Source organism: Cynoglossus semilaevis, chromosome 12 (genome assembly GCF_000523025.1).
Source record: "Cynoglossus semilaevis isolate Cse_v1.0 chromosome 12, Cse_v1.0, whole genome shotgun sequence".
Classification (NCBI taxonomy): Eukaryota; Metazoa; Chordata; class Actinopteri; order Pleuronectiformes; family Cynoglossidae; genus Cynoglossus; species Cynoglossus semilaevis.
This window is the reverse complement of record NC_024318.1, coordinates 14,964,348-14,980,425: the sequence shown is the minus strand read 5'-3', so window position 1 is coordinate 14,980,425 and position 16,078 is coordinate 14,964,348. Positions and strand designations below refer to the sequence as shown.

Below are 16,078 nucleotides of genomic sequence, written 5' to 3'. Positions count from 1 at the left end.
ATGTTGATGGGTCAAGCGAAACCTCTTTCTTCTTCTATCGGCTTCAGATTTCACATGATTTGTCGTCATCCCTATAAATGGGGGTTGGTCCGCCGGCTCGACTACAGTCCCCTGCTGGGCCTGGGAGCCTCAACCTGCACGAGCGGGGGGTATGATCAATGAAGGCGAGATCAGACAGCAAAGGATATGTTTTCATCCGCACAAGAAAGTTGTGCCCACTGAGCAAGGATGTTTCTTTCCCCCCCAAAAAACCCTTTTTTTTCTCCACTGTTTGGCAATAAAGATAGCAAGCGCTAAGTGAGATGCTAGAAGATTGGTTGCATGTTGACAAACTAAAAGCTTTCCAGATCCTTAAACAAAGTAAGCATCACTCGCTCTGACGTAAATCAAAGTAAAACAGCTGATATAATAAATTTGCATGGGAGGGAAATTTTTTCCTCGTGCATATGTCTTAATCGATTTACACTGTTCGGAATTTACTCTTTGGCCGTAATGCATCACCATAAATCTAAAGAGGAGGCCCGCGTGAGTGAATCAAAGTTATGGTTTTCAACGTGGTGCTTTTCTTGCGGCAGCCAGCTGGTATATTTCATATTCGCAAGTCATGCAGGTGGCCACTTTAAAATGAAAGTGTTCTGCAACACTAAATGAGACCGCTACAGGGCAACGCTGTAAAACAAAGCTGTGGTATGTAGCTTTACCAAGTATTCGAAATGAGTCTCGAGGTTCTCGGAAAGTATTTGGTTTTGTCTAAGTCAACAAGTTTTCTGATTTATCTTTGTATTTTTGGGGGGTTTCAATGTGATTGGGATGTTGACAATGAGTAGAACCTGTGGAACAATACAGTAGACAGGTCCTCGCTTTACGACTTCCTCAACCTACAGCGCTGTCGTGGTTACGTCACCATCTTCCATAAATGTATTAAAAATAGTCTTGTTCTATCACACAACGATTTACGCACAAAACCGCTTTGTTTACATTCACCAATTTTACACCATACATTGGATTGTGCTACTGATCTTTTTGCCCTTCATCATGGCTCCCAGGCCTAAGACAGATTATTGTGATGTATTTGGGGTTTTTTTTTAAATTATGATGTTACCACTGTGTTAGTTGCGTCGTAGGAACCGAATTCCGACAAAAGTGGAACTACAACTTTAGACTTGGTGTTTTAATTCTTACTGCTACTTCTTCCAGTGGCCCATCACCTACATTATCTCTGCCAGTTTGACACTGAAAAAAAAAAACTCTGCCCAGCCTTAACTAGACAGTGTTCCATGCTCTGCCATGGAGATATGTGGAACAGGCTGCATTGTTTTGCAGTCAATAGGGACAGTGAAAGGCCCGGCTGACAAAATCAATGACTCTCCCAGTTTATATGCAATATATTGAATTATGTCAGCAGTTTAGACTATTCCGAGCTGTTCTCTCTTTGTGTGTGTTTTTTTTTTTATTATTATTCAGCAGTCCTTCCTGCTGTCAGACTGTACTTTCCCTAAACACAGTACGTTCTCATCACATGTCCACAGTATACAGTCTGTGCAGAAAGTTCCTATTGAATTGTGTGGCGAAAGTTACAAAGTTGGTACTAAAAGGGTATTGTTGATATGGTATTTCACTGTTTGTAAAACATGAATTAAAATAAATAACAGTTTTAAAAATAGTTTTATTTAAAGAATATTGAAACTCAAATGAACTGTCACTGTTATTTATTTATTAGGGGCCACACCAGTGTTTTACATACAATACAAAATAATTCTTATATTTTAGATTATTTTCTTTTTTTTCTTATTTCTTATTACCATTTTAATGAATGAACAAATAAAACAGTTGAAAATACAAATACACAAAAAAAAATTTGACTCAATACCATACCGATTACTTTTTTTGGGAAATGTTTCTGATACTGATACTGGTACCCTAAATAATTTAATTGCTACCAATAAAGAATTGGGGCGCAGGGGTGTCAGCACAAAAGCCTGTAGTAAGTTACCTAAAAGATGTGCTTTTTTTCATTAATTAATTGATACTTTATGATTGATACCTGTGTTGGTATCGATATATCGTTAATCGCGTGAGCATCGATACATCGATATCGTGGAATCAATACTCCCATGACTAGTGTACGTCAAATTCTGTTACAATTGTGTATGATTTGTGTTGTCATCAGCGTAGAACAAGACTATTTTTTTATTTCAATCAAGTTGCTGCGAATGGTTATGACGAGGTGAAGCCACATCAGCCACAGCACGTTACTGCACCGCTGCAAACAAACATCAACGTGTCTATTGCACAGATCTGGAAATGTTTCCGCTAAATGAATTACATTCATGTTGGGTTATAAAGTAAATATCTCATTTCTGTCTATTTTTGCTCTACTGGACAGTGTCCATCAGAGAACCCCAACGGGGAAAACACAAGCCAGCAAAAATAAACAACAACAAAAAAAGAAGAAGATTTCAAGGCATTCAAGTAGAACCTCACCACAGGAAGGCTGGGTGGCTTGGCAGAGCTGAACAGAGGCTGCCAGTAGTTTGTGTGCAGAGCTGCATGCTGAGCTTTAAAAACAGCTCCTCTCTTTATCCTTGCAATGTATGCTATGCCACACACACACACACACAAATACTTGGCGGATATAAATTCTTTGACTTTAGCTGTCAACGGTTTGATATGCACAGTAATGGTGCCCCATCATTATTTTTTTTTTTCATGAATTTATTTATGTTTCTTTAGGAAGACGTGTGAGGTTCACACACAGCAGCGCCAACCCCCGCCCCCCTCCACCGGCTTGTCCATCACGACCGCCCAGGAGAGCGGGGAGCGGGAGCGCCATGCCGACAGCCTCGGCCACGGGGTTGTCTGAGCATGTCAACATCGCTATATGCAGGGAACCGCATGCATCAGTGTCTGCGTAGCGGGGCTGCCGGAGATAACTTGCTGAGCCGGCAGAATTAAGATGGACTAAAGGTGCAGGCTGGGTAAAATAATAATAATAAAAAAGAAATCAATTTATTCATAAAACGCAAAAGAAGTGTATTAAATTCAGATATTGACCTTCCGTCTTTTTGCCTCTCTCTCAAATTAACCTATAAACTGGACAACACTCAGGTCTGAATGTGTGGCAAGCTGATATTTTTGACTAAAATAAACACTGCTACAGGTCCCCGGGGCCATCACACACTCCATAAAACCTTCCAAGAATGATTCTATTCTTGGAAAAAAAACATATTAAATCAGGAAATGAAAAAGTACTATAAAGTTGAAAGAAAACCTAACGTGACCGCGATTGTAAAATCTAAGCAATATCTTTATTTTATGCTTTCCAACAACAAACAAACAATATATTATTGCAAAACGGCAGCGAGAAACATAACTGTTCAATATGCATTATATGCATGATGTCATGACATGCGGTTTGTTGTTTATGTGCGTATTGATTTTCGCTCCGTGTATTGCATTTGTATTTGAAAAAAAAAAAAACTCCCTGGTTCGTTCCCTGCGATATAAGTAGTTAGAGGTTTTATTTATTAATGTTTCTTTCAGCAGTGCGACCAAACACAAAGCAACAATTGTCGCCGGAGAACATACGCTTTAACACTATCTAAGTATCATATTAAAAGTTGATGGGATGCTCTGAAGACCTGGATCTGGGTGAGGTTCCTTTGACGTACAGTTTATTTTTTTCCAACCTGAATGAAATTTTCATACAAACTACATGATTCTTTTGATTTTTTTTCCCTTTAAGTGACCACTTGGCCTTGTTCCTGTCACCACAACAACACATAAAAACACAAAACGTGTTTCCTCCGGTATGTGCACCACAGCGACGGCCTTTCAGAACATGGAGATGAATAATTAACTGAAACTGAGTTATTGCAGTAGAGTAGTACAGGGTGTAGTATAGATATTCCCTGACAGCGTGTACGTTTCACAGTACTATACATTTTGTAACAACGTGCAGTGCTGCACCTTTTTTTTTTTAATCTTTTTTTTTAACCAGAGGTTCATGCAGGGCTCTCTCTCTGTTCAGTCCAAACAGATCGAAACAAATTCAGATACTGTTCCACTCTCCACTGCAGTGGGGAAAAAGTGTGGAATTGTTCAATAATTTGCTTTTTATATATAAATATATATAAAAAAGTCAATCTTCATTAAAGTGCAAGAAAATTCTGTGCTTTTAATCTGTCTCCATCAGTCTGTAACGGCACAGTAAACATGACAGTATATCAGTTTATTCACAAGAACTATCACATTCATGGATATTTTAGCCTTATTACACCCTAGATGGAAAATATGAACTTTTTAATACGTAGGACTCAGTGACGTCCATTTGACAGCTCTTCAAACATGTGGGAGAAAAAAACAACAACAGCGTCCGTCGGTTAATGCGAGTAATGTGAGAATGCCTCATTAAAGCCAGGACATTTAGTTTGTTCTGGGCTTCCACAGATCCAGAGTCTGTGATCGGGCTCACAATGAGTGCGGAGGCGGGGTCAGAGACTCTGGCAGCTGACACTGAGCGAGCACCACCAACGTGTTCGCAAAATCCACAGCTTAGCCAGATTACACCCCTGACGCCGGACCAACGTGTTCGCAAAATCCACAGCTTGGTGGTTCCTGACAGGAAGTAACGTTTGTGCATACGCTGACGATGTGGACGTTTCAGTCGATCATGTTTTGGTGTAATATTTTAACACATCAATCGTCTCATGTGCATTATCTCCAAAGGTCAATTCTGCTTTTACGCTTCCTGCAATATTACAATGTGCAATTTATAGTATTTTCTTTATAGATGCATACATACATTTTAAGTAAAGTGGAACCTCGAGATACGAGCAAGCCTTCGAGTACGTTTTTGCTTCGAGGTCTGAGTAAAGACTCGAGATAAAAGCACGCTTACAGATGCCAACGCTAGGTGGCTCAGCACTCGGAGCAGCACCCTCGTTCGTCGACTTCCGGACGCATATCCCGTGAGTCTTCCGTATTGTGTTTGCGTTATCTATCGTGATTTTCTCTCTATTTTGTGCATTATCCTTCAATAGTGATGAGTCCTTAGAGAGTGAGTGGTAAGGATGGCAGAAGAAGAAGAAACGCATGATGACCATGGAAATAAAGCAAGAAATTGTCGATAAGTATGAGCGTGGTGCCCGTGTGCAATATATTATTTTGTCAATTATTGTTTGCGTGTTACTTTGACACCCTAAATTACACAATATCTTCCTTAATGATAGAATTGCACATTTACCCCATTCATTACAGTGACACTTATCCTCATGTTAACCCTAGTTCTTTGTTCTTTGTGCTGCACTTGGCCTATTCCACTCCAAAAAAGAAAAATAAAGAAAAGTCCCGCAGCTCGTTGCTGCCACACAGGACTTGTGAATTCTATTAGAGCTGTGACCGTCTTCAACTCGGGCTTTGCAAAGGTTAACTATCCATTTCACAGAAATTAAAAAAATGCTTCTGTCACAGCCATTTCAGTTACCTTAGGGCAACGTCTGCCTGAGTTCTGAGCCCGCAGCCAGTCGGATTCTCAGCTGGAATTCTCATCTGAATCAGAGTGTTTTAAAAAGCATCCACGACTAGTTTAGTCGAAATCATCCACCACCTACTGACGCACTACTGACTGTGCACCTTGCTACCGTCCAGTTTTCACAGGCGGAGAAGAGCATCTACCAGGTACCAGTACCAGCGAGGCCTAAGATGAAAAGGAATATACGAGACTATGTCTGACAAGAGTAAAAGGTTCTCCACCAAAAAAAAAAAGAAAAGAATGAAAAGGCTTGCATGAGCCAGGAAACTTTTTTTTAAGTAGCTCCAATTTTCCTTATTTAAGGCTGAGGTCTTAAAATAGCCAAAGCTCTGAGTTGATTTTATGTTTCTCATGGATATAAAACACCGAAAGAAAGCTGAAGCAGAGAAGTACTGCTAGTTTCTTCTTTTCACCCTCATTAAAAGTCACTACATCGGTAGTCCACATAGTGATGTGGCACAGTTTTTACACAGGATGCCCTCCCTGACCTCACCCCTCAGTGCTGGGGGATAGAAGTCAAGGCAGGAGCAGGATTCAAAAGAGGAGCCAGGGCCCAGCAGGTGAGAAACCCTACCACTGTGCAACTGCTGCTGAATGAAAAGCTATTTACAGAGAGTGATTTTAATTTTAGCTTCATTTGTCGTGTGTACTGTTGATCTCAGTACTTCATACACTACTATGTTCTTGCTCTTCCTCCTCCACCTGGTGAACCTGAGGGAGCAGCTTATCGTGATGCTGTATATTCTAAGGTCTTTGCTTGACTGTTCACTTGGTGATGGGTTAAATACAGAGGATAAATTTCGTTGTGCATGGTGTGCTGTGCTGTGTCACAATGACAAAATAAAGATAAAAAAAGTTTTTTTTTTTTTAAAGTTTTTTTAAAGTTTTTTTTGACATTCCGTGACTGCGAACGCTATTTTTGTTCACAAATATTACAAGGTAATTAGTTTAAACCCACTGTGACATAAACACACACAACCAGTGAGGAATTAATATGTACGTATATGTTACCTACTACATATATAAGACTCTAAGAGTTTCAAATAATTGATTAGATAACGGATGTAAATCTTTTTTTTTTGTGGTATGGATTTGTTTATTGTTCATTTTTTAGGGATTCTAAATAATCGCCAATGTGGACATTGCCAGAAAATGTGCAACATTGCAAAAATATTTTGAAGTTTAATCGAGGCTGAAGCCCAGTACGGCATGCAGTAGCCTGATAATATCTATTTATTTATCTGTACAAACCACTGTTTGAGTATGAGATTAATTAAATGAGCTGCAATGCTGCCATCTAGTGACCTATGCATTAATACAGAGCTGTTTATGCCCAAAACTATTTTTAGGGCACACATCATTTAGGGAAACCCAGGCATTGCGTTATCAGGTTTTCATTATCGGAGGAAAAACCGATAACGATTCTTACAGATATTACATAATTATGCTAATATCGGGCCGATATTATCGGTTGGCCGGTATTATCGGACATCTGTTTTAATTTTTACACAGTTCACTCTACAACAGCGGTTCTGTTGCTTCCCCAATGCCTCCCTTTATAGTAGATAGAACTATTTCTATCCGCCCCCCACCTGATCAATGGCTCCTCCCACACAGATTTAGTGCGATTTGTCTGGGCTGAACACCTTGAATTGAAATTCTGTGTGGGTTTCCACGTCATGACTGATCAACAGAATCCCAGTGTGAGTCACATACAGGAAAAAAAAACAAAAAAACAAAAAAAACCTGACTGATGAGTGCAGCGAGGATCAGGACCGCCATATGAATAGTAATAACCAAAATTAAGGATAAACAAAAGCAGTGATATGACAGACAGCGAGCTTTGTCTTCTGCAGCCATAGATTTTCACTGATTGGTTTGGAGTTTAGTCAAATCTTTTTCACATTAAGACATGGGACAATGAACGGCCATAAAAGATGCAACAAACTGAAATAGAAAGCGCAGCCTGCTGTGCTCACACACACACACACACACACACACACACAAACATACATACACAGAGAATGTATAAGATAAAATTAGATCCGTTTGTTACACTTCCGTTCATCGTTATCAAATCCTTCAAGCGTGTAATTTAATTGCTGCAGTTCAATTGGTTACATCCAGGGAGAGCTTCCTAGTTATTGAAATGTTTCCATGTCACAGATAATAAGCACAGGAATTAGCGTTGTAGCGTCGCACGATCCGGGCACTCGTTTGCATTTCCTCGTGTTTTCTTGTTAATTGAAAACTGGGAATGACATTGAAGTCTAATTTTCAAACCGCAGTAATTGGACGAATGATAGATGATTAAAATGTCAGAGTGGAGAAACACCGGCAAAGTTCAAAGTTCAAAGACTTCCTTTGCAATTTATCGGTAAAATTGGAGAAAAATAATGAAATACGAAGCTGAATTTACATCGACTGGAGCTAATCTGTAAATGAAATTTAACGTTGATGAGCTGTGACGAAATCTGGGTGAAATGTCACAACCGAGCGCTACTCTCCTACAAAGGAGATTTTTTATCAACCGCTAACAATGTTCCACTGCAACATAACAGCCCGTCGTCACTGCGAGAAAACAACTCTACCAGTGTTTAAAGTTGGTTGGTTTCTCCTCTCCTCTCCAAGTCTTCACACCCACACTGTTACAGCAGGTGTGGCATGTGGCAGAAGTGAGAACGCTAACAGCGATGACACAGTGAGTAGGTGGAGTAAGACTCATCTTGGTGAAAAGGATAAATATCCAAAGATCGAGCTTTTTTTTCGGTGTAATCATGCAGACTGTTTACAAACAAATCCATTTCAAATATAAAACTGGAAATGATGGGTATTTCTAATGCTTACTGTGTGCATTTAGCCTCCTGACCTGATGATACTATAACTACCACTGTCACTATAACATATTTGCCTAAGGCAGAGATTCCCAACCACTGTGGCGTGAGAACCCTTCAAGTGTACCATGAAAAACTCCTATTTCATTAAATTGGTCTGAAAAAGAACCAAACTTTTATTTATTAGCTGCAAATCATGTCTTCGTTAGTCTAACAGAAACAGACAAGAACCATTAAAAACATGATCTTTTAATGAAGAGCATCATGATGGTCTTTCTTCAATTCCTGCAAGTATATTAGTGCGCTCTCTCAGGTATTAAATAAAACAAAAGGTAAGCCAATTGTTTATTGACTATAGCTCGCGAGCTAATATATACCCAATTAAGATTTTAACAATTACTCGGTACTTTGTGAAGAACCCATTTTTTTAAATTGTGAGTGACTTTCTTGACCATTTTTTAAATTGTGAGTGACTTTCTTGAATAACACCTTGTGCCATTTTTATGGTCCAATTTAGAGGAAAATAACCATAAATTGCCACATGCCTGTCCTTACACCCAGTATAGCTGTCAGTCACACGATGCCCACACATACACACAACTAATGTTTATACTCGTATTCCTGACAATAAAATCATGATTCCCAAAACTGACACCTCATGCTGTTAGAGAAGAAACTTTTGATTATGAAGTCAATATTATTCAAGTCAGAATTAGCAGCAATAGCCTGCACTGAAGTAGGTTCAGATTGACTGTTGGCTGAGATGGTAACAGATGGCAACAACGTCTTTGTTGATTATTCAGTTTATGGCAGTTGTATTTTTAGTTTGGCACAACAAACTCATAGTGAAATATAAGGAAATGCAACCAAAAAAACATAACTTTTTGTTCACCATCTCAGATTTTCTGACTGTAAAGCAAACCAGACTTTCACCTTGACATCTGATAAACAAAACTATTTTGTTTTTCTATTTATACCGGAAGATGAAGAACAATCAGCAGCTTTTTTGTTAATGAATGTGATTTTTCTGTAAATCACCAAAGAAAAAAAAAATACCATGAGTTTGTTCCAAGGACAAAAATCAAAACTGCTGTGCAAGCATCTTGAATTTCTGGCTCAAAAAAAAAAAAAAAAATCAAATTTAAATGATCAGCATTCTTTCATTTGAAAAATGCCAAAAAAAAGAAAAAAAAATACTTTGCAACACTGCAGCTAGAATCGACCACCCCCAAAATTATTTTTCTCTGCAAGGACCGCAAATAACATGAATTCAGCTGTTTGACTCCTGACCAGAACTAGAAAGGCTGGAGAGAGTGTGTGGTTTGACGTGGGTCCAACTATCTCTCAGGATTGATTTTAAAATCCTATTGCTTGTACATAACGCACTTAATGGATGAGCTCAAACTGCTGACTCCCTGATGCTGTTTTTTTAAGTGCCTTCATCTTCCCTCATATCATCATCAGTCGTGCGACAACAGACGAGGAGTGTTTTTTTGGGTGGCTTTGTTCTCAGGCTGTGAAATATGACCTCCCCCCACCCCCTGAAAAATAGATGACCCCCGTGGAAATGTGCACATTGTCATTCAGTGCACAATTACTGTCATTTTTTTAAATTCAATCTTTAAACCAAAATGATTGGAGCATTATTACAACCATTTGGAGTGACCCACGGTGTGAATGTGATCACAGTCATATGCCTTAACTGGCGCACTGGTCTGTGAGCTGCAGTTTATGCACAGCCTCAGCCAATCAGTTAACACCGACACAGAGCTCCGACAAGACGTGCCAGGTCCTCTGATGTCATTAATTAACTGCAGTGTATGTCAAAAGACAGATCAATCATAAAGGTGCGTTGGGGTACTATATAGTCAGACAGTATATATGACAGTATATAAGGTAGTATAAATCTTGATTATTCGAGTTCAACCATGAGACGTTCGAAAAAGGGGGCTTATGAAATTCCTCTGATTCCTCTGCAAATTTGAAGTTAAATTTATTTATTTTTGGGAGGTTTAAGGTGAAGTTCATGTCTTTAACTAGTACTCCTAAAATATGACGCGTGTTCACTTTATTGGGTTACTGGGACATATTTTGCTTTATGGCAAGATAGATTATCTTAATGAGAAATAAATCGGTTTTTATTTTTATATTACAATTTCAAGGGGGTCTTAAGCTTTGAGACTAAAGCCAAGCTCTTGTATAAGCGTGACTAGTTACACTTGGGGGACTTTCTTGTCCCATACCATGTAACTCTATACTTTGATCATAATCATTATATCATGACAAGAAGTTCAGTTCTTGGACGAGACAAAGATAAGACGGTTTAAATGATGTTACACCGAATTACTAGGAGCAGGAGTCCGAACGCATACATGACTAAGCTGTAAAAAAAAAAAGAAAAATTCAGACGGGCTATTTTCTTCTTTTTTTTGCAGCTTTCAGTCTGACAGTAATAAAAGTTAACGACCTGACAGTGACCACGCAGCCCGGTGGCCGTCAGTGCCCATCAGCCACACTGCGTCAATAGGTCTTTGTGCGTAAATGTGGAGAGCACCGAAACTTACGCTGCTGTTCTGGCCGGACCAGTGCACCATCGCCTGGTTGTGAGCCGTGTCCCCGCTGAGGGCGAACGTGGAGCTCGTGAGCTGAAACTCTTCCGGCTCCAAAAACGAAACCTCATCCTCTCCTCCGGGTCTATAACCGGGCCAAGTCTCTGCGCCCCTCCGCGTTCGTCTCCAACTTGTTCCATCCTCGTCCTCTCCGTTTATAATCTGCTCCACATTTGCCTGGTCGCTGCGTTTCTGGGTCTGGTTCGGGTGCAAAGACGCGTCTGGCAAACCTCCAGTGTGGAAAAGTTTCTGTGGCTCGTTCGAAGCCTCATTTTCACCGACACTTGTTTCGTTTCCCCGCGACCAAGGCTGCACTTTGAAATAACTTTCTTCGCTCTCACTAAATTCCGCTGCGTCGTGCTGTCCGTCGCCGACGGCTGTGGGTTCGGCGCCCGGGAACTCCTCGTTATATCCAGCGAACTCCTGTTCCTCTGGTGCCTCTCCAAAATGATCCAGGTCCAGCGCAGAGAGTTTCCCGGGAGATGCTGCTCCGAGCGGCAGCTGGCATGAGGGGATGCACCTCACCTCCGCCTTGGCTCCGCTCAGGATGGAAGTTAGGCTGAAGATCCAGATCCACTCGTGGAAAACGACCGTGAGGCAGTGACCGAGGCGCATCTCCATTCTCCGTGAATTCCCTTAGTTCGGGCGTGTTAAAAACACATCATTTTTACAGTGGCGCGTCCGTCCGTCATCACCTGCTGAAGTGGAGCCAGTGAATGCGCTGTCGGGAGGTGCGGCAGCACGCACACAAGTGTTCCGAAGTACTGATGCAAACGATGCATCAGAGGAGGAGCTGGAGGCTGGAGGCTGGAAGCTGCACTAGAAGAGGAGAGGAGAGGAGAGGAGCCCGTGGAGCCAGAGTCCGCCTCTGAGGCTGCACGGAGTACAAATACTTCAATAATTAAGTATTTGTACTTAAATGTGAATTTAATTAGTTAATTAACCGCGACTACTTGATTAGGCTTTAACCAAACAGTTTTCTGGATACTCTAAATTTTGGATTGGGAAATAGTGTCTTTAAATCATTGTTTCCCAAAGGCTGGGTCGTAACCCTCAGGTGGGTCGCAAGAGGGTTTTTTTGGGTCGTCTCGCATCATGTTTCCTAGGAGTTTACGAACAACGTATACAGACTTGGGTCGCGAAGGTTTGTGACTGACCAGGATAAAGTGATCTACCTATATTGGAAATGTTTTATATATATTTACTCGTAGTAGTGCTTTGGCCCAGAGCCAATGTCTCTGTCATTGGTGTGGAACCCCAGGGTTCACCTCCTGGGCAAGATCGAATCCCTGTTAGGGCGGTTGGTACCTTCCAGTGGACTGACCACCCGTAGGACGGTGGAAGGAACGATCAACCAGCACTTACTTTGCGATCTACTTGTAGACGCACTGGGCAACACTGCTTTAAAGTTAGCACATATGATTTTCTCTCTTTCGCGTATAGCGCCGTGTGACGACGTATCCCTCCACTCCACCCGCCAACTAGTTCCCGTCCAAAATTTGTCTGAATCCCGTATGTTGGAATGATGGAACAACACTTTGTTAATAAATTTATGGGAGCTGGTGACGTAACCACAAAGCGCTGCAGGTCGAGGACGTCATAAACCGAGGACCACTTATATATACATTTTCTTTTTCTTATGTAACACTTAGAATCTGTAAGTGACTTTAACTTTATGTTAAACTGCTGCATTTATTATTTTAAAATATATTTTCATACTGCTACAGGTTTAAGAACTTGGAGAGAATCCATCGAACAACAGTCTTCAGAGGAAAGTCTGTGTTGATGCCAGAGGCCCAAGGTGAATGCTTAGAGCAAAAACACCAACCTAAATAACCCTTTGTATTTCCTGGACCGTTCTACCATCTACTGAGGTCCACGATGTCAGGCCTTGAAATCGCTGAGCTACAGCAGCAGAACACCTCACTGGTCATTTCAGCCTACTCATCCAGAAATAAGTGTTGCACCAATGTCACAGTGAAATACTGGAAGTCGCCCTGAAGGCTTTAACAGCGTTTTTTTCGGTGACAGAAATCCATATTTTAGCTTAATTGTACAGTAACGTAAAAACCCGTCCTCCGGTTCCAGTTAGTTTGTGGTCGCTGAAGTTTGAACACTTTTCTGTTACTGAGCTGAGAAGAATGGAGCTGAAGACTGTCATTTTAATGGTCGGATAGATAGATAGATGGATGGATGACAGATGGATGACAGATGGATGGATGGAGAGATAGATGGATGGATGGATGAATAGATAGATGGATGGATGGAGAGATGGATGACAGAAGGATGGATGATAGATGGATGAATGGATGGGTAGATGGATGGAGGATGGGTGGCTCTTAGATAGATGGATGATGGATGGATGGATAAATGGATGACAGATGGATGGATGGAGAGATAGATGGATGGATGGATGAATAGATAGATGGATGGATGGAGAGATGGATGACAGAAGGATGGATGATAGATGGATGAATGGATGGGTAGATGGATGGATGGATGGTAGATAGATAATTAGACAAATAGATCGATGGAAAAACAGATAGATAAACAGACAAATAGATAGATATATAGATGGGTGGATGGATGGATGGGTGGATGGATGGATGATAGATAAATAGCTGCAGTACAACACCAGAACAACAGGAATACATATTGTTTAAAAAGAAACTGCTGCCATTATTTTATCTCGGATAAAATCCCTCACTTTTTGACTTAAGATTCTCAGTGGCGAGCAGACGGACAAATGTCAGCGCTGACATAATCTCCTCCTGTTTTTATGTTCTGAATTATAACGACCTGAAAGGTCCTCCACTGTCCCGATCCCTGGGGACAGATCGGGGGATATTAGACTCCTGCGTCTGCCTCTTTGTGCGGTCTCGTCCGTGACACCGGGCTTTTTAAAAAGATACAAGCAGGTTTTGCATATTCCATTACCGCAGGCCACCGTAATCAATTAACAGGACCTCCTGTGTTCACTGTCAATTACACCGTACAGGTAATGACTCTGTTGTGGGCAGCCTGCAAATGGCTTGGAAATGGTTTGACTTTTATGGCAGATGCTGTATTATCCACTCAACGCAGAATCTGTTTGAATTTTTTTTTTTTTTTTTTTCAACGCATCTGTCCCTTTCACTGTTTAATACTGGGTTTTCTGGCAGCAAACAAAAGGAAAAGATCCAAAAGCAGAGGTGAGTAAATAAGCCATCCTGCTGTATTTAAATGCAGAGAGTGAGAGAAAGAGTGCAGATGGTACCAGAGTACTCTGACATTATACAAATATGTTGTTCTTACATCCCTCTATACTGCGGGCTTACTTCCAGTCGGCTAATGGTAAACCATTAGGAGGACTAGTGTCTGTCCAAAGCCTGTGATTAGATTCTGTTCTGGGCAGCATTTAGTCAATAGAACGAGGACGCTGTTGACTGGTGACTGATGCTGAAGACACTGTCTATATTGAGCTGTGTTCTCCCCGTCGCTCCGAGGCTGCAACGTGATCCCCGTTTCACGTACGGGTCAAACGCACAGAGTCGTCTTTCATTGGCAGCCATTAGTGATGCAGTGAGCAGGAGCTGTCTCAATCTGTTTCAGTTAGCCACTACCAGACAAGGGGAAACCAGTCTATAATGCAGATTGATAGCTGACTGAGAATTTCAATCACGGAGAACAATGGCTAAAAGGCTTTGGTCCTGACTGTGATGCAGACCCACAGCACACTCCGAGTATAACGATGCAGGGGATCCACAACAGGATTCAGGAGTGTGTGTGTGTGTGTGTGTCTACTTTTTAAACTTTTTTTTTACCTGTGTTTCTTACTGACCGTTGTCAGGCATACACCTGCACTGACACTGTAGGAGGATTATAATGGATTCTAGTCTCACCTGTCAACTCCACTTAGACACGGACGGCCGCGCACATGCGACCGAAGTCTGGTTTCGATTGCCGTTTTTCCTTCTTTTGTTTTGGCTTCTAACAACCGTCAGATGAATTACATCCCACAGATGGATGCAACGATTATTGTCTCCGATGATTTAGCAACTTGTTTTAGTTTCCCTACTAATCCTAAAAAGTGCCAAGGAAAAACAGCTCCCGCAGGACTACATACTGTGACAGTATCAAATGAGTTTCTTTACCGCGGAACAAATCGGAACATGAAAAATATATGAACAACAACAACAACAAATTATAATATTTAAATGTAGAAAGATGTCACATTTCAAATAAGTTTCAAACAACGACTTCCAATCGTTACATTTTTGTTACATTTCCCACATAGATGTTTTGAACGAAAGGCATTGGAAGATTTATACAGTCCTTTAAAAAAGAAAATCACTCTTACCACTGTGTGGTTTCATCAGTCCGTGGGTTAGTGGTAAGAGGATGTGGCCTGTCAGCAGAGGATCCCAGGTTTGAATCCCGTCCGGTCTGTGCAGTGTGTGCTGTGTTGATTTCCTCGCATTCTGCTCCCTAGAGATGGACACAAACCACAGGACAGATTTCATTGTGTGTTAATGTGTCTGTGAGACGACGGCTGCCTACATTTAGCTGGACTGTAAGAAAATACTGGAGGTCCTCGATGTGATGTTTTTATGTCCGCGATCAGTGTTTCCCTAACTTTTTTTCTGGGGATCCATATTTTAAAAGTCACAAACCTTCGCGGGAAACAAGATGCGAGACGACCAAAAAAAAAAAAATTCTCTTAGGTGGGACGCAGCCCAGTCTTTGGGAAACTTATGTACAGTATGTGAGTTCTGAACTACAGTGAAAATCCAGTTACGTTGTGCCATAGGAATAGAATTCCGCCGTAAGTCGAGGACGGCCGTAGTCAAAATCATAACGCGACTCCCCCGTCAGGCAAGTGTCAAATTTTGTTTTTTTATCTATTTTGAATTTTATAACCTGTGAAAATATGTTTTCATTATTTAAAAATGAAAGAAAATTTTTTTTATCTATTTTGAATTTTAACCTGTGAAAATATTTTTTCATTATTTAAAAATGAAAGAAAATATTTGTACTGTCTGTGGTATCATACTGTATTTTTAATTAAACAAAAGAACATTTTTCTAAAAAATTCCATGTTTTTTTTTTGTATTGAAAAGCAC

General features: G+C 40.8%; 1 protein-coding gene across 1 annotated transcript in view; it reads right to left on the bottom strand.

The window, feature by feature from the left end:
- LOC103387671 (VPS10 domain-containing receptor SorCS1-like) overlaps positions 1–11,933 on the bottom strand; it is a 53,242-nt gene extending 41,309 nt beyond the window's left edge. The window contains 1 exon segment of the mRNA XM_017037054.2: positions 10,932–11,933. Coding sequence (XP_016892543.2) covers positions 10,932–11,597 — 666 coding nt within the window. The 5' untranslated portion in view covers positions 11,598–11,933.
- Positions 11,934–16,078: the final 4,145 nt, after the last annotated feature.